The sequence below is a fragment of the Rhipicephalus sanguineus genome, chromosome 9 (assembly GCF_013339695.2).
Source record: "Rhipicephalus sanguineus isolate Rsan-2018 chromosome 9, BIME_Rsan_1.4, whole genome shotgun sequence".
NCBI lineage: Eukaryota > Metazoa > Arthropoda > Arachnida > Ixodida > Ixodidae > Rhipicephalus > Rhipicephalus sanguineus.
The window spans coordinates 10,290,538-10,310,041 of NC_051184.2; the positions used below are offsets into that span (position 1 = coordinate 10,290,538).

Here is a 19,504-nt window from a genome sequence, read left to right on the forward strand (position 1 = left end):
CGAGATATAGCGAACATTTTTCAAAGCCTCCTACTTTTACAACGAACACTTCGGACACGGTCGCGGTAAAAATATGGCGCATACGAAGCGAAAGAAAGTTAAAACATGCCTTCTAAAGCGTGACAGGGGCGCGCGCTCGCGCGTGCCCCGCTCCAGTTTACTCGCGACTAAGATACCCAGATCGGCGAGCACCGCACGCAGATTTCGGACGCTGCGAGCGATGTCGCTCACTTTCCATGCGTTTCTTCAGTGGTAGAATGGCAGTGAGAAAAAAAAATAGTAGGCAGCATGAAGCCTTACGGTCAGCTTTCGCACGGTAACCTTTCCTGACGCCGTTCTCTGCAGCTACGACCGCCTGCGATGAACCAAACAGTGCCTTGGAACGCAAGAAGGCGTAAATGCAAGAAGTGATAACCGCGATAACTTTCCATCGCAAAAAGGTTCACTGCGTCCCTAAATTCGTCGACGCCACAATGTGCTGCGAAAAGTCGTCCGTCTTTTCGGTAACGGCAGAGACCGGTCGATCGGTGATTACGACTTCCGCGCGATTGCGGCGATGCCTTCGCGGATAAGCATCAGAAAAGAGCGAAGGCAAGGTGGCGGCCGTCGATGAACGTGCAGTTATGACTTATAGTCGACAACCTTATATCACAGTCATCTGTAGATATCTGCTCGGCTGCGCGTGTGGCGTACGCCGTACACTGCGGATTGACGGCGGTACGAGCGCGCCATGCTTAGCCATGCTCCCGTTCGCAAGTTCGCTGCCACCGCGTCGTGTGAGACAGTTTTAAAAGTGCGCGACGCTTTGTAGAAACGTAAGTAGCTCGCTGTTGTTGAGCGGCGCGGGCACCGAGAAACGTCGATGCACTGACAGCGAGCGCATACTGCGTGTTTGACTAGGTGACAACTGAAGTGCGCCGCGCATCGTCGTGCAGAGCCGCGAGAGCATCGCGGAGACGTAGAGTGCGCGTTGCTTGGAAAATGCTTGTTTTCGCCGCGTTGAACGAAGAGGCTAGTCGCCGCACCCGTGCACAGTACGGAGTGAAGCATGCACGAAGAACGTACAAACGCGCGCATACAGCATACAGCAAGCGGCCCGGCAGTGACTCCGCGACCCGGGTAGGCGACGCGCTGCACGCAACTAGCCAGGGATGATCGGCTCCACGTCGCGGTACCGCGCTTCGGTGAAACAGTGTCAGCTCATTGTAAAGGCGGTTAATTCACTCGCGAGCACGCAGCGGGCGTCGCTTCACGACGCGAAAAGGCTTAGCTTGTCACCGAAGAAGTTGTTAGCACTTTTATAAAAGTGCACAAAGAAAAACAAACGGCTTAGCCGCTAAGCGCACGTTTTTAAGGGCGAGTCCATATACAACGAACTACTGATATAACGACCAATTTTCGCGACACTTTCGAGTTCGTTATAAACGGGTTCGACTGTACTAGAAGCAAGAATTACAGTGAAAAACGTATATAGTGAAGCAGCATTCAAACTGAGAGCAGCACTTTTATCTGACAAGCACTATAAGTGTACAAGCTTATGTCCGCATGTAAAGGAAATTTGTAACCGTGGCAACCATGTCAAAAAATTTCAAGCATTTGTGATGCCTCAAACAGACCAGAAAATGGTTTCTTTTCATTTTTTGATCGCTCAGTTGCCCATGCTAGCGTAAGGGATGTGATTAAATAGAAAACATGCTTTAAAGCTATGATAAGTGTAACCATGCAATCAGTGTTATCACACAAAATTGGCACATAAGCTAGCCAGCCATGACCAAGCCATGCCAAGACCTTGGCCAAAATGGGCATGCACATCCATAGTATGCCATTTCAATGTGGTCTTGCACAATATTTGCTGTTGAACGAACGAACCGTCTCTTCACCATGACTGTGTCACAAATGTTTTTTTTTTATTCTTGGTAGCAGTAGAATGCTCATTATAATAAAGCATGGCTTATAGCATTTTATTTCAGTTTTGCATTAGTGTATTTTAAAATTTGTTTTATCTGTGCTCATAACATCAAGGTTTAAATATACTGCTATAAATCCCTGTAAAACCCAGTGTATCATATATGATACATTAAAAATAATGCCTCAAAAGAGGTAATAAGCCCGTCAAAGCTTCATGAAAAAGCCATTATTGCATATTTAACATGTTATAATGAAGTTACACTGAGTTATTCATTTAATCAAATTAATTAATTAATTTTAATTAAGGGTAATTAAGTTATGATCGAAATTAAATTTAACCCTTTTTTTTCTTAAAATGAACTCTACAAGAAGAGTAAATATGATGAGTGTTTTTTCACAATTTTGCTGAAGGCAGAACGCCTTTTGGGCATTACAGGGATAAACAACCACAATAAGAGTAACTGCAACACGACACAACTTACCAGCCGACTTCAGTGCAGTTTCAAAATCACTCGTCCACTCCGGAGTACGAAGGCAGAAGACGTCGTACAACAACTCGATTATGTTTTTCTGCATAGACCAGGAAAGCAACTGAGGGTTATTTTATAAAACTGCACCTGTGTTTCTTGTATGTTTGTATCCAGAATACTCAAGCTAATGCTTCCCCTTAATATCTGCGTTCACTGTCCTTTTGAAATGCCAGTTAAATAGAAGAAAGAACCACAGGTAGGTAGATGATCGTCGCATACCACCTCGATGCCATGTAAATTGTCATCACCAAAAAAATGAAACTTAAGGGTTGCATGGTGGGAGGTACTTTTTGTGCAAAGAAACTTCAATAACTTTATCTGATATTGCTTATCTTTAATGGTTCAAAGGCTACAGTGGCCACAAATCATCAAGGCCGCAGACGAATAATGATGCAACCAATAAAATCCAATGAAAGTGGCACTTTTAACTATTACTTTAAAGAGCCTCATAACTATTGTCTGAAGATATTAATGTTCTGAAGCCATTCTGCAATTATTGGTAGAATGATCTTGCCTATGATGCATGATACAAGCTTGCCATAACAATCAGAGCTTTGATCTGTCGAGTCTTCTGCCTCACAAATGTACCATCACTATTAAAAGTGCCGTCATTGACAATAAACGTAACGCTACGCTGCACACAAGACAGTTATATAGCGAAACGATTTAAATAAATTACTTGCAACTTCAATCTAACATAAATCTAATTAGCGTGACGAAGACTTACCCTGGTGTCAGGAAGGGGAAGACAAAGAACTTCTACAAGAGACTGTAGACCAGACGGTGGAGGTTTGCAGAAATACACCATCCCTTAAAAAAAAAACGATAACGACACTCACAGTTTAACTATGCCTGCGGCACTTGAAACGAGGCATTTCAAGTTATTGCATGAGATGCTCCGTAATAAATGTGTACGACCACTCTGGGCATTTTCGTAGCAACACAGCATGAAGGCTTACCAGGCCAGGACCTGAGGACTGAAGTCATGGCTATCCTACTTGACTGAAACCTGAGTACCTTGTCATACCTGCAGCCAGAAAGGCACAAGGTAAAGACCAAGTGAGGCTGAGGATCGAGCTGTGCCATGGAGGACATTATATTGATCCAATACAAGGTGCTCGTATTTCATTTGCGGGCAATGACTACAGAAGGTAAACGTAAGTAGTAATGTGCAAGGACAATGATGATGGATGGCCTCTGCTTTCAAATTTTAAATCAGCTGCCTGACTGAGCAATTCGTAGAGTAATTATACACCCTTTCACAATTAAGACACAAAGAAGTAATTGCGATAATTTCCTGTTGCTATTCCTAACTGCCCATCAACATTGCAGTGAAGGTTTTTATCAAATATGACCTACATTAAGTTAAAATGGTCAACAGAGTACAACTTATGGTTTCGGGATAGCCAACAGAACAGAACCCACCCCAAATTGTTTTCTGGTGTGTCTGGTGCATACTTGAAGTGACTGTCCGTGAATGGGGCCACCAAGTACTGCAGGGAAAAAAATGAAATAATGCAAAAAATAGCTCACAAGTCAACTGCACGTGTTCCATACACTTGCTGAGCACGTGAATATAGTATGTTAGAGTGCAAACATCACACAGCTGCACAACCACCTTTGCTGGACATTTTGGTTCACCAGAAGTTGTAAAAGCATCATATAAGAAGCAGTTTACCACAAGACCTTTTCAGATTGATATTTTTATTAGAGGAGATAAAAGATTAACCTTTTCCCTGCCATGGCGTCATCCCGAATTGTGACCCAAGAATGGTAGAATAACTCTTTTTGTCGTGGACCTTTCAACAACGTATTTTGGTTCCCCCACGCAAACGAACTCTCGCCTGCTTTCATTGCATAACAGGATGTGTGCTGCCATCGACCACAAGCATGAGAAAGTTGAGCAATGAGCTGGCTTGAACATGGTAGCCCAAGGAAAGTGAAAGTATTGTTGACAAGCTGAGCTCTTCATTGACCAGTTTTTACCAATAGCACGTGGATAAGCCCAGATCGTTCATGAAATGGAAAGGGTTAAACAGCTGTGTTATCATGCCGCCAGGAACTGGGCTTCATTGCCAAAGAAACAACCTCTTCCTGTGCCTCAACTAGCATCCCCAACAGACATTCCCTCCCTGCCTTATCCAACACTAGAACATTCACATCACAAGAATTATTATCGACAGCGGTTTCATGCTTTCTGCATTGGACGGCTGAAAGTCTCATGCTCTAAATCAGAGACAATGTAGGCAATGAATGTATCCAATGCAGAGGAATTCATGTGTGTGACCTTGATTTTCCTGAAGGAAGCAGGGCTCCCTTGAATAGAAAGGCGCAAAGATTTTTGTCTGAAACATCAGCTCTTTTCACTCCATGCAACGTGTTGATACTCTGCAGACACAATCGTCAATGTGCGTCGACCGATGCATGACGATTTCTGCACTTTGAAGCAGATGCCAGAGATTTCGTTATAAATGAACCACTTCTCCAAAAAAATATACGTAAGTTGCCCTCGAAGCCAACTGCAGCGACAAGTGCTCACAAAAAGTTCAAGCAAAGCCGTCCTAGTATGCGAACGCTGCCCAACTCACCTCAAGGTCGATGTCTCGACTGAGCAGCTGACGTGTGGCTGGGTCGTTGATTGAGTGGAAGATGATGCCCAGCATTGCCTCTGCCAGGGGTGGGTGATGACAGTCAAGCACACTTTGGAGCAGTGTCCGAAAGCCACCAGTGTCCACGCATAGCTTTGGGTTCAACAATGCTGCACAGCAAGCAAAATGTTGACCACTCCAAGCAGCAATACGGGCCAATAGCTAATCAGAACTAGAGAGATATTATTGCTTTCAGATGCCCAAAGCAACACATTACAGTCGGCAGAGCTATGATATGGCACACACAGTAAAGGCGAGTTCACACTTCGCTTTGAAGGGGCGAAAGCAGCAAAAAATCACCAGAAATCCACTCTCTTTGCCACCTAAGCAGCTGGAAAACCACACAGCGAGCACGATGCAAAAAAAAATCGGAATGAGACCAATTTTTCCACCGCGTGATAGCGGAACGCCTTTCCGATTCACGGGAAGCCGTACTTTGGCTGTGCTAGCATACACAAAGCATATGATGCAAACATCCGGCCACAAATTCAAAATGGCAGCCAAGGAGGCAGCAGTGATTCTCACCAGCACAATTGCGAACTACCCTGTGCTGCTCGACAAAACTCGCAGCTTTTACAAGGACACATTTCTCAAGGGCCTTACTTGGATTAAGATTGCCAAAAAGACTGGAATTAGCAGAAGGCGTGGCAGCAGTGAGTTAACGTGCCCCAACATATCTCACTTTTGCACAGCCAGGCAAATCCACCGCTGCTGCCGGCATGTCCGCTTACGTAGCTTCTGCTGGTGTGTCCCCCAAAACAAGTTTGCAAATGTGAAAACTATTTCTTTACCGTATTTTGCATGCATAACTTGAATTCGATACGAAATAAAAAGCTCGGGAAACAAGCAAAATGGAATGCATTATCTTTATTTGTTAACACTGTAGGTAGAAGTAGCAAAAGAGTCGGCGTCAGCATGCAGCAGCAGCAGAAGAAATGTAAATGTTTTCGAAGCACGCAGACTCGGTGTTCCGAATGCTCTGGTGTTTTCACTTGCTTTCCGCTTCTCAAGTGTGAATGCACCATAAGGGTCGCTCAGCATGGCTCGAGTGAAGATGATAACAAAGACAAAATGGTGCCGCTTGCTAATCAACTGCCATCCTAGTCGCATTTGCCGCCGGTCCCTGCCCGTCCCTACCGGTGCCTGTCGGCAGCAAGTTATCTTTTCGTCCACTTTACTTTCTTCACATTCATATTCCAATTATTACAAATAACATCTCCTATACATTCTTTGGCATTATTGTCTGTTAGTTCTCATTAATGTTGTGTGTAACAAAGAAAAACGAGCCCTTAAAAAGCCATCTTCTTTCCTTCATTTCAACTCATTGTAATTACATCTTTTAAAAAGCCTTATACCCCTGTCACACGGCCACCACCGAACTCCGTTTATCTCCGTTCCGCATTGAACTCCGTAATGGAGCTTAACCAGAATAGAGTTGTGGCCGTGCTACACGGCTCGATGGAAGCTTGTGATGGTTGCCGCATGGGGCAGAAACAGCGGTGCTGCACTCATCGAAACGTCCAATTTTTTGTCTGTGTAGTCGCCTTTAAAGCAACAAAAACGTGTTTTTGTGTGTTGATGAAGTGCTCGCAATCACCATTGCTGTCACAGTGCTTGTGCGTGCGCCTCCCACGTGCAGAAACAAATAGGGCGCGACGCTTCACAGCAGCAGCTTGGCGAGGTGTTGGTGTGGAGAGTACAAGCGCTGATGTCCGAAAAGATACAACTAAAACTTACACTACGGGGCGTGAAATGCTACGCAAAAAAAGAGCAAAATTATAACTGAGCTCATTAGGACGATTTTGCTAGTGCGGTTTTCAGCGTAGCAGTAGCTGGCTCGGAACGAGAGTACTCCATCGAGCCGAAATGGTCATTACCGAACTCCCTCCACCAAAAGCTTCATTTAACTTCTCAGCGAAATGATGACCACGTGACATAAACCCCATCTCCCTCGAGGAAAAGATGAGGGAGTTAAACGGAGTTCACGGGTACCCGTGTGACAGGGGTATTATACAGAACTCACAAACTGAAGCACGACTTCCGAATTTTAAGTACAATAACTCGTATAAGCAAATGCTAGAGCTAACGCTGTCATGTCGTTATGAATCTGGCCACTAAAGTGACATTGGTTCTGGTGTAAGTGTTGGAGCCAATTTTACATCGATATGACACAAACTGAAGGCGTTGGAAATAAAAGTCCTTGCATTACTTAGCCCTAAGTTATGGCATTTCATTCCATGAGTTACATGTAATGCCATGCTTACATGCTTACAGTAATCTAATATTGACAAGGACAGAGGCTCGGACTTGTTGGAAATCTATTACAGTAGACTCGAGGGCACAACGACAAGAAAGAAGACAACTAACTCACTGCGCTGAAGTTGTCTTCTTTCGTGTCATTGTGCCCTCGCACTGTAAGTCTACTGTACATGTAACGTCATGTTCAACGTAAAATCACAGCAGTGACAGTGACGGCGTACCTAGCTCACAAATGGTGGCCAGGCAGGCCCGAACAAGGTCGTCAGTCTCCTTGGCGCCGTCCGCCGCCACGGCAACGAGGCTGCGAGCAAGTTGAGCTGGCAGCTCAAGTGGCGCTACGGCAACCAGGCGCCGCACCAGCCTCAGCGCTTGAAGCCGCTCCGTGCGGCTCTCCAGGGCAGCGTCCAGTGCACGTGCCACAAGTCGTGGAATGTGCGACGCCACAAGTGCCCGGGCGGCATCAATGTCTCTGACGAGATGGCGCAGAGCACGAAGGCATCCTGCTCGCACTTCACTCGCTTCGTGCACAACCAGCACCCGCAGACTGCAGAAACAAGACTTTGATTGACTGAAGGTAACAATAATAATTGTTGGGGTTTTACATCCCAAAATCACGCGATGTAATTATGAGAGACGACGTAGTAGAGGGCTCCTGAAATTTTGGCCATCCAGCGTTCCTTGACATGCATCTAAATCTAAGTACACGAGCCTCTAGCATTTCGCCTCCATCGAAATGCGGCCGCCACAGCTGTGATTTGATCCCATGACCTTTGGGTCAGTAGTCGTTTGACTGAATGTGTTCTAACTTTCCAAAACAATACAATGGCCACAAGATGCAGCACAAGGGGACAAGTTTTGAAGTAAGGCAAATATCTTCTTTTAAACAAACCGTTTCAAGATATGCTTATTTTAAGTACACCTGTGTTGTTAATTCAAATCCGCATAAAGAGGTACCTCCTGGTAAATACAAAATTTATATTTTCCTCGTTTCAAAATAAAAAAAGCAACATTGCATCTCTTGTTAGCCTCTGACCTCACCAGTTAAATCGATGCCCTAACTTTGTGATGTAGAGTCATTTCTCATAAATCTGCATGTGGTGTAGATGTTTCATCATAAAAGATATATGAACGCACATAAAAACAATTAAAAGAAAAAAAAGCACTAGCTCAAAACAATACATTCGCTACGACACAAAAATGCTGACATGATGACGTAATGATAAGCAATCTTAATAAAGCCACTATTCGACTTGTCGCACTATTCGACAAACAGTAATGAAAGAATATGTTATCAACAAAGATAGCATGTCAGTGACAATGAACACCGGAACATCGGAATGGGCTTCCTGCGGATTTCCAGTGAATTATCACAGAGCTCCAATGGTGCAATATGACACAGGAGATAGTCAGGAGGTACACATTAGTTTGTTACAGCATCTCATCATGTGTAGCTGCCTACTCTGTCTCAAAAAAAAAAAAAAAAGAAAGAAAAAGAAAAAAGGGGGGGGGTGTATTCTCACAAAAGCTTCAGCAGTATATAGCACTGCTCTATAGATGGCTTGCATGTGACGTCATGGATACAGCTTCTGAAAGGAACTGGTACTCCACAATGGCGACTTTGATGACAAACAAGTTGCGTCTATGTGAAAACGACGCGGCAACAACGTCCCGGTGCGTGAATAATGAAAGAACCTGCATGTGATGTTTTGATAACATTAATGTGACATCAAAAACTTCGCATCCCCACATGCTGGTGCTCCAACAGGGCGCTTTCAGTGACGTCAGTGCAAGCCATCTATTACAGCAGTGTCTCATGAGGAAAACAAAACATGGATAGACATAACTAAACAATGGGCCTTATCCAGAGAACAGTACCACATCAATTGTGCATCCTTCACTTACGAAATCTAAAGCAAAATCAAGAACTTGTTGCTACTGTTGGTCATCCCCTGGGACGTTTACAGTCTTGTTCAGTGTGAGGGTACACAAGGAACACCTCATACAGGGCAGCAAAGTGAAGATAAGAAAAAAAGAAACTAAATTTCACTAAGAGTTTTTTTTTACACTTTAGAATCCATGTTCAACAATCCCTTCAGGTTCACTTAGACTCGCAGCAATGACATATTGTTTCAATTCAGGCGACTTTGAAGTGCAACTTTAATACCACGTCACGCAACACAATAAAAAAAAAATATGTTCTGTTGGCGTGCAACAATTTCATTTTCGCGATCGCTGCAGCGACTATGATGCTGAACTGTTTCACGTCAACCCGCCACCGCGTGAGAGCGAAACTAGATATGATGTGTATGTAAACTCACCAACAGAATATATCCTCAAGGGTCAGCCCCAGTTCCGTTTCAGGGGTGATCTTGGGACTCAGCTTCACAAGACAGTTTAGGTAGGCTAGTTTCCTCTGCTTGCTGCCGTCTTGGCGCACCAAATAGATGAGGATCTCCCTCAGGTTGTCCGCCACGCCTGTGGATTTCGTGCGACATCGAGAACGAAAAGAAATCGGAAAATAATTACTACATGTGAACACGGTGTTACGTGCCTCGAAGATAACGTGCGACATATGAGAGACTTCGAATTAACGGCTAGCGTCACAAGTTTCGAAACGAGGGAACTTCCGCGAGCACAGAAACGCGGTTTCGATCAGTGGTAAACCGAAATCGACGGCCTCGTGCAACTCAAATTCAATATGATACGTAAGTATGCTCAGTGATTCAATTAGTGCAAGCGTTAACAAGTGACAAAATGCCAAGGTAACGCAGGATCAACACCGAGCGACATAACGGTACCGCGAGACACCCGAAAATAAACAAACGCTCGAAGCGCAACAAGTTTCGTTTACGGTTAGCAAACGGTTGACCCAATGCTGCGGGTCAGTTGCGAAGTCGTAAAGCATTACTGCCCGAGCAATCATCGGGCAAACATGCCAAGCTCAGCGCGACGAAAAACACAATCATAAAATGTTTGGCACAACTTATTTCATAAGCTGATAAGCCTAACCTTTAGTTAAATCAAGGTGAACCGTCTCTTCTTCGCTGTCATGGCGTCCTGTAATTAAAAGATAGACATGTGATTCTTCGTGAAAAGTTGTAGGCGAAAAACAGCGTCAACAAGAACTGGGACAAGCTTACTCCTTAAAGAACGGGCACCTCTCGAGCTCCGCTGGCGGAACATGACGTGCGCCATGTTCTTCGGGAGGCGTTCCGGTTTACAAGCGGCGACGCCAAATGCGGCAAGCCAGGTAACTTGTAGATAAGAGGAATTCTTCCATGCGGACTCGTACGCAAAAAAAAAAACACATCTGTCCCCTGTGTATTTAGCGCCTTAAATTCGGGTCGAATACCAACGAGAGACAACACTTATCATTGCACTTCCAGTGTCTTTCATGTGCCCACACTTTCTTTGTTTCGTTTTTACATAGGTGGTTGAAATCATATCATCATCAACGCTGCAGCGCGCGCACGTGCGATCCATTCGCTTTCGTTTCGTTGTTGGACACTACAAGCACTCAAGGACCAAAGGGTTGCTTCTTTCTTTGTATGAATGTGTCTACCAACACTGTTACGTTTGTCGATAACGCGAGTGAAAGAACTTTCTTGGACACACAAGAAGTTTTCACTGTGGACATCTACCGTCATGAATGGAAGTGCGATGAATCGTGCGACGTATCGCGACTTCCATCAGACATTTTGAAGGCGTATTTAACGTTTTAGGTTCCACAGATCGTGCGTCAACGCGATCACTTCAGACGAGGTGACGGCGTAGCGAACTTTGGACAGAACGCGGCTGCTTCGCCCAAGACTTCCGCCGCTAGCTGCACGTAGCTGCACGGAACAAGGTGTCGACGCATTGGCAGATGCGTGAGTATTTTCCTAAGCTGGGAATAATCCTTTCGCTCTTTAATGTTCTATTGACCTGTTAAGCACAAAGCATTCTAGGCCTCTTTCGCCAGTGCCGAGCAAGCACGTTTCTCATTCCCTGCTTGGGGTTCGCGCAGATAAAAAGTAATATTGCTTGCACAATTAATTGCAATTATAGGTTGACTCTGTCGTGGAATTCTCGCTGGCTAGTATTTTGGGCAGCGTAAGAAAACTTTGTGTCTAGTGATTATGTCAATCCTGATTTTCCGGATCATATCGTGGTTTTGGACGTTAAACCCCAACGGTTGTTATTGTTTTATTAATCCTGTTTTTTCGAGCGCTCAAAAATGTAATAACTATGGAACGCAGCACATATGTGAGTGAGACGCGATTCAACTTGCGTCCCGCGCGCTTTTAAGAAACTGAAAACGATTAAGTGGGTGCTCTTGCGCATTTATACAGGTGGCTTGTGCCCACGTTAGTGCTTAAATGTTCATGGTTATGCGCGAAGGCGCGCATAGGATAGTCGCACTATTTCTGTGTATTGAATTGATTCAATGTCATCGCCCAAGCTAAGTGACACACTTGATAACTCTTCATTTTAGACAAAGCGTCAAATGAGAAAGTTGTAGAATGTTCCAAGATACGTCTGTTCGGCGCTTTGACTTCACACCCTTTGCGCACTAGATTTTTTTTTTTTCTCTCGCTATCTCTGCGTTCATTCAGCGTTGTAAAGAAAGCCCGCGAAGTATAAACAGAAGCACTTGACTGGTCGTTAGCTCACGGCAGTTGTAGTCGTCACGAGCATTGGCGGAGCTGGGTGGTGGGATTTCTTTTACACCGGTTGTATGTATTACCACTGTGGTATTGCGAATGAAACAGGCGCGCATGCGCACACGCATCGGAGTGCAGAACCTTCTCGAAATGAAATCCGTCCTTGTTCACAAACGTGCTGTGAGCGCCTTCGATCGGCGTAAATAGGTGAAATTGTAGACGAATACCTACCAACTATTTCAACTCTCTGTCGCTCTGACAGTATGCTTTTTCCCATGAAGAACTGCCCCTCGAGAAGTTCACAAGCCAAAAGCTGCTATGAAAGGTTGACTAGGTAGAGGATCTCTGTACACAACTGTTAAAAAACTGCAACAAAAACAGAAACAGAAAGTGCATGTAATGCGAAAAATAAAATAATGAACGTCGTGTGATTTCATGTATCTTTACGCCGCTGTTTAAATACTAGAGACAGTAAAGGTCTGTTTGATTTATGTGCACCACTGAACCAGTTCATGGTGGGGCATGAGTAGTTCAGAAATTATGTAGCTTGAGTTTAGTGGTGCATGCAGAACACAACGCCAGAAACGAATGCCAAGGTGTTGACAGGGCATTGTGTATTGGCCATTTAATATGCACCGTCCATGTAACTGAGAGCTTGTGACATTGGAGATTTGTGAGTTTTAAACACATCCCACGTTCCGTATATACAGCAGACACATGTAAGTGGGGTTTCAACCGCATTTACATCCATATGCTGCATCATCTGCTTCACAAGAGCATGTTGCCACCAAGCTGGCACCGTAAGCAGGCAAAGTACAGGAAATTGTGGAGTGGTCCCGCACCTTTTAAAAATGAATGGCGTAATTCAGAGAACATCACTGCCACTCCACTGAAACAAATGGCGGGACCTCATGGTGTAGGCGAATCGAGTGGACCCTGTATTCCTGCAACTCTTGCATCCAGAGGTGTCGAATCGGGAAGGGAAATGGGAGTGGGAGTTGCATACCCCCGCAGCCCTAATTAATTAAGAAGTTGAAATACCTCCAGCCACAAATTCTTGGAGGAAACCCGACGTTTCGAGACCGGCTTGGTCTCTTCTTCAGGGGTGACTGTGCTGATCAGGGAGGCTTCGTCGCAGCTTGTTTTTGGCTCCGCCTTTCTCTTTCCCTCACGTTCCGGAGGCCGTGCACGTAGATCGGAGGCATTGTTCCGAGGGACCGGTTCACATTTCTCTTTCCCTCACGTTCCGGAGGCCGTGCACGTAGATCGGAGGCATTGTTCCGAGGGACCGGTTCACATTGAACCGGTCCCTCGGAACAATGCCTCCGATCTACGTGCACGGCCTCCAGAACGTGAGGGAAAGAGAAAGGCGGAGCCAAAAACAAGCTGCGACGAAGCCTCCCTGATCAGCACAGTCACCCCTGAAGAAGAGACCAAGCCGGTCTCGAAACGTCGGGTTTCCTCCAAGAATTTGTGGCTGGAGGTATTTCAACTTCTTAATTCTTCCACCCAGCCAGACAGACTTCTGTCGAAATGTTTACATTTAAGCCCTAATTAACGGCTGCATTTTGTTCTAGACTTGTAATATAATTTGGGACTGAACATTGCTCAAACAAACTTCTGATCACTATGATGACAGATTTACTTTGCGTACCTCACTTTCAATGCACAGTTAGTCTGGCTTAACTCTCACTCATTGTCCTCTATATTAAAAAGCTTTTATTAAAAAGTTTTATTGGAGCCACATTTTAAGGTAAGTATGTAAATGTAATGAATGAGCTTGCTGCTATGTTCTGAAGGAGTTGTGGAAAACGTAACAAATCTACCCTCATTTTTCAGGCAGTAGCAAGCTGGCAGCAAGATGAATCCAGATGTTGAAGAACGGAATGTTATCAAATTTGACCCACCAGTTTCGGTTCAGCGATACACGGAGGTTTGCAGGATCCTGTCGCAGGACACCACAGTCGAAAAGGTTGTTGATTTTGGTTGTTCGACGGGCCAATTCTTCAGGCATCTCAAGAAAATCAAGCATGTTAGGAAATTTGCTGGTGTGGACATCAGCTATGGCTGCTTAGAGGACGCTTACCGGGCAGCTCGACCTCTAGCCTGGGAATGCATATACAGGCGAGCCCACTCACTGGATGTGCAGTTGTTTAAGGGAAACATCTCCATCAAGGATTCACGACTCTGCGGTTTCGACGGTGTCACTTGCATTGAGCTTATAGAGCACTTAAACGAGATAGATTTAAAGGGAATGCCTGAAACCATATTCGGTTTCATTCAGCCAAAGGTAGCCGTGATCACCACGCCCAACCGAGACTTCAATGTGGTTTTTCCAGAGTTGCAAGGGATGAGGCATTGGGATCACAAGTTTGAATGGAGCAGAGCTGAATTTGAGCAGTGGTGCTCGCAAGTGCTGAAACGCTACCCCGACTATGTCGTTCACTACAGTGGTGTTGGAGACGCGCCGTCTGAGAAGTATCAAGGTGTTGGCCACTGCTCCCAGATTGCAACGTTCAAGAGGTCGTGCCAAGGCACTAACAGATCTGAAGATACCAAACCGCCTTTGCTGCCCTATGAACTTGTGTTTGAGGCTAGTCACCCTGGCGAAGATGCTGCACACTACCAGAACAGTTCTGAAGCGTCTTCCATCACTTAATCATCTTTGCATATGAGGCATGAGAAGACAATGCACGACCATATCGCATCATTCATAAGCTGCAGCATTTGTGGCTGCACTGAACAATAGTGATGGCTTCATCCTATTCAGTGGTGCAATATGTGACACTTCTTTTTGTGTGGCTTGTTCCTCCACAGTGACATCAATTTGATATGGGTATTGGTCGCAGAGTAATTATTTATGTCTTACTTGAGAGCCTCACAGGTCTGTGCCTATTATTACTCCCGACTGTTTTTGCGAAAAAGAACCGTTCTTGATGAACTTTTACATTTTTCAGAGTGGTTCCTGCTTCAAGATTTGTTGGAAGTTTGTCTGGCTCTATGCCCTAGCTATTAAGACAGGAACAAACAGCGCTAGACACGGGACGGTGATAGAACGACAGACAAGGTGCCAAACTAACGTTTATTGCTGGGAAAGGCAATATATGTAGAAGCTTCACGCAGAAGACCAACAAAAATGCAGTATCTGTGCAGAGATAGAAAAAGAATCATCACGTTACATCCGTCAGCAAAACAGGTGGTCACGTTTTCAACAAGTGACTGAATTCACAGTCATGCAGGGAAGTCGTGCAGGATTTCAGAGTCGTGCTGGGTTCGTAAAAATGTGACAGCCTGTTTTGCTAACGCATGTGACGGGATGATTTCTCTTCCATCTCTACATGGATACTGTGTTTTTGTTGGTCTTCTGTGCGAAGCTTCTGTATATATTGCATTTCCCAGCAATAAACCAGCGGCACTTCAGCACCGTGTCTGATGTTCTATCACTGCCCCGTGTCTAGCACTGTTTCATCCCGTCTTCATGATGTACCAACCAGCCTAGTTAGGTGCACTCCTTCGCTATTGATTGATATTAATTTGACATTTCTGCTACAAAAGTCTGACAATTCATATGAGGTGTCTGTTCTTTATTTTTAGCCATTCCACACTTCACAGACTGCCTCAGCTATTACATAAACTTTGTTTCGAATTTAAAACGCTTTCTTTCTTGTTTCTAAAAAATAAATGCTCTTGTCAGCCCCATTATTTTCAGTTATTTTGGGTCATTGAAATGGATTGTGTCATGCAAGGCTTCTTTTTTTTCAGCAGCTGTTGAGCAAGTATTTATATGTGCATTCGTGCTCAAGTAAAAACAGCTCATTGTGCAATAGGGGTTAAATTTTGTTCATATATTAAACGGTAATGTGAGGCCCGAATTTGAAATCATGCAGTCAATCATTCTATTTTTCTCATTTCAACAACAGCCATGGCACCGTTGGATACAAATTGCCATTAAGCAGCTCCTGCAGTTCTATTTATCAAGTCAATTCACAGTAGAACATATATTGATTATAATTACATCATAAAAACTCCGAAATGACTAGTGTATTAACATAATGCCAAAGAATGTCCACATAATCACGTTATAATGCCACAGTTATGGTACCACGACTTGCTTCGGCTGCATGTAAAGAAATTAAAATTGACAAATTTGTAATCATTCAAAAGACAAAGTAACGTAGCTTGTAAAGCACAGCCGTTGAGTTTCTGAGTTTATTCCTGCTGTTGGTACTTTCCGCGTTTCGACTTTCCGTGCCTTCTTCATTTCTTTTGCCAAGCAACGGATTGTCGAAAGAGAGACTAAATTTTGTTTGATTTCTCGTTCATAGTGCAATAGCGCAACAAACGCAGGGACACAGGCAAGAAAGACTATACAGACGCTAACCCAGCACTCGATAGGATGATCAAGATACTGCGCTCTGAGCAGAGAAGACAGGTGAGGTACTTATGGGACTGCCTCAGTGTTGCCTGCTCGTTCAAGTCGTCGGTTGGTGCTAACCAGGCTTTGTTTCGGGACTGGGCTGCTGAGGCAAGGAGCGTCACGGAATTCCTCTGGCTTCATACACTTTCTTCATTACCCAAGAGGAAGAAGGCTGACACGGCGGGGGGAATGGTTCTAGTGCTGGGTTAGCACCTGTATCGTCTCTCTTGCCTGTGTCCCTGTGTTTGTTGCGCTATTGCACTATGAATTCGTACCAACTAGCTCGGCTTTCCATACTACTGTAGTATTGATTTCTCGTTTAGATCGCTGACTCATTAATTAAAAGCAAAATCAGGGGGTCTTGATGACAATAGAAATTTGAAAGAAATCACCATTTGATAGTCTGCAGCACTGACGCGGCAGTTTCCTGTTCATAATTATGAGCAGTGAAGGCAATTAGTGAATGGCCGTTCTTCCCTATTCTCATACATAATACAAAGCATGCAGACGACTTTTCCGGCCGTTCTCGGTAAGTTGAACAGGGTACCAAGTTTTTACTTTTAGGAGGACGTGAAGTTTCGTCAAATCGGAATTTTAGCTTGTGTTGGTGAACTGCAGCTTTATATGCAAGCACTACACGCCTGCTATTTATTTCGAGCAGGCACCCCCTCGAAATTCACTTTTTTTCCCCGCATAATGGTCGCACCCATAGGCGGACGAACGGGGGGAGGCAATCATGTGAACAGGGTGTGCCCATTCTGCCCCATACGTTTACTCGGTCGGACCTTTCACGCCGTTTTTCAAGCGCAGGGTTGTGGCTAAGCGTGTTTTTTGACGACAGTGGCGAGCGAGGACCCCTGATGCAGCATTCAAAGAACTGCTTGCGTCCCACCTTTGCCCCCGGAAAACCAGGGACCAATGGCAGGCCGGTGTGAGAAGCACGTCATCGCTTCGCTTTCATTTTTTGCACCCATGGCCAAGCTTGTATTGTTTCGGACTCGACCAAACACCCCCCCCCCCCCTTAATAGAGAACCGTCACCCCGGACTCTGCGCACGACACCCATAACAATTTTCAGGTTCCCGCGAGCAAAAGCATGGCCTTCGAGATCTGTGTTGTCAGTTCGACGATGATACCTGTGACGTAATTAGCAAAAGTAAGGCCTTCGGGATGTGCGTCTGTTGTGTAGGCGTGTCCTCATTAGCGGCAGTACTTCCGTGCCACGCTTCCTGCGGTCTGATTGCGTTGCCTTTGCGTTTCTTGTGTTTGTGAGTCGTCGTGGTAATGCGCCGTGCCACGAACGAGAGCCAGATGACTTCTGAGCAAGTCCATGCCCACTCCATTTCTTACTGGCGGGAAAACTTTGCCGCCGCCATCTTGAATTTTGGCGCCATACTGGGAAAGCAACCTCCTCCCCCCCCCCCCTTCCGCCTTCTTCAGTATTGCCGGTAATTTGGACTTGCTCAAGGGGAGTTACGAGAGGTAATTAGAATTTTTAATAATGCAGCTGCTGACCGAAACAGCTTTGCTGAAAATTGGTCTGATTCTGAGTGGTCGAACAAAGGGTGTTCTTTCTTTTTGTCATGATATATCAGCCATATACCAGGACCACTCTCGGAATCGTTGTGTGCGAAGCTTTAACGGACAGACAATACGAAATGACGCAATAAAATAGACTCGCTGTGTGGAAACGCGCCAGAACGCCGAGGTGGCATTATACGAACGCGTCCCGTAGCCCTCGCAGGCACCCTTTTTATGCTGCACTTTCTGAAACACCTGCTGGTGTTCTTTTTTTTTTATCAATGTCGCAAGGACGATGGCAGCGAAAAGCAACTATAGTCGATTACATCATTCTCAGCCTGTTTTTATGTCCACTGCAGGACGAAGGCCTCTCCCAGTGACCTCCCGTTTATACTCATCCTGAGCGAGCTGATTCTATTTTATCCCTGCGAACTTCTTGATTTCGTCACTCCGTCTAACTCTGCCTTAATAATAAATAATAATAATAATAATAATAATAATAATAATAATAATAATAATAATAATAATAATAATAATATCTTGGGTTTAACGTCCAAAAACCACGATATGATTATGAGAGACTCCGTAGTGGAGGGCTGCGGAAATTTTCGCCTCCATCGAAAATGCAGCCGCCGCGGCCGGGATTCGATCCCGCGACCTTAACTCTGCCTTCCTCGACTGCGTTTCCCATCCCTTGGTAACCATTCTGCTGCTCTTACTGTCCACCGGTTGTCTGTCCTGCCTTAAGTGGCCAGCCCGTGTCCATTTCTTTCGCTTGATGTCAACTAGGATATCTGCAAACCCTGTTTGTTCCCTGACCCATTTTGCCGTCCTCCGATATCTATTCCGATTATTTTACCTTCCGTTGCACGCTGCGTGGTGCTCAACTTTTTTTTAACAGCCTCAGAATAAAAAAATTCGGCAGATCCCACGTGCCGTGGGAATCGATGTTATGCGAAGCATGCGCGGGATAGTGACAGCAACATGAGTGTTACCAACACCAGAGGCAATAAGCTAATATATGTAGTGCTTATATTCTTCAATACTAGATAGCGCGAATCCGAACAAGACAAAGAAAGAACCCAGATGCAAGGACAGGCGTTACTCGCAACTAAGCTTAATTTAGGAAAGTTTCCCTGGATATATACAAAGCCTAGTGGCGCGCGCAGGCGCACTGCAAGGCTGGTTGGCTCTAGCGATAGCATTTTTTTTTTCATTTCTGTAGAGTCGTACCAGCTGGTTTTTTTGATCCAACGCCCGTGCGTTCTCTCTGCCAATATAAAGGTTAAGCATATTGGAAAATAAACTTTTGACTTTTATGACTAAGATATTAAGGCCTTATGTCTCTCATGCGAAGGTGGTGAGCGAAAAGCCGGCGTCGACGCGAAATCGTGCAAAACGTAGCATGACCACCCGCGCGCTTCGTGGATCGAGGCGCGCGAACTGCATGCGCGTTCACTTCGTCTTTGCGGCGTTCGCGTGATTGCCTAACTGATACCTAACTGACGGCGGTGCATGAAGACGCTGAGCCAGGCCTATTGGATTGTGGTAGGCCGAAGAAGTATGCAACGTCAGACGT

At 45.1% G+C, this 19,504-nt stretch overlaps 2 protein-coding genes across 2 annotated transcripts in view; one reads left to right on the plus strand and one right to left on the minus strand.

The window, feature by feature from the left end:
* The window catches only part of LOC119404582 (rapamycin-insensitive companion of mTOR), a 51,035-nt gene extending 40,445 nt beyond the window's left edge, over positions 1–10,590 (minus strand). Inside the window, exons 1-9 of the mRNA XM_037671127.2 lie at positions 10,486–10,590; positions 10,355–10,402; positions 9,664–9,820; positions 7,567–7,889; positions 5,027–5,196; positions 3,864–3,931; positions 3,398–3,465; positions 3,166–3,248; positions 2,391–2,478 (exon numbers count right to left, since the gene is read on the minus strand). Coding sequence (XP_037527055.1) covers positions 2,391–2,478; positions 3,166–3,248; positions 3,398–3,465; positions 3,864–3,931; positions 5,027–5,196; positions 7,567–7,889; positions 9,664–9,820; positions 10,355–10,402; positions 10,486–10,540 — 1,060 coding nt within the window. The 5' untranslated portion in view covers positions 10,541–10,590. The remainder of the gene's footprint in view (positions 1–2,390; positions 2,479–3,165; positions 3,249–3,397; positions 3,466–3,863; positions 3,932–5,026; positions 5,197–7,566; positions 7,890–9,663; positions 9,821–10,354; positions 10,403–10,485) is intronic.
* Positions 10,591–10,852: 262 nt separating this feature from the next.
* LOC119404583 (small RNA 2'-O-methyltransferase) lies at positions 10,853–15,690 on the plus strand. Its single transcript, XM_037671129.2, has 2 exons — positions 10,853–11,214; positions 13,828–15,690. Exon 2 carries the CDS (start codon positions 13,850–13,852, stop codon positions 14,645–14,647), a length of 798 nt encoding a protein of 265 aa, XP_037527057.1. The 5' UTR covers positions 10,853–11,214; positions 13,828–13,849; the 3' UTR covers positions 14,648–15,690.
* The last annotated feature ends 3,814 nt before the right edge of the window (positions 15,691–19,504 follow it).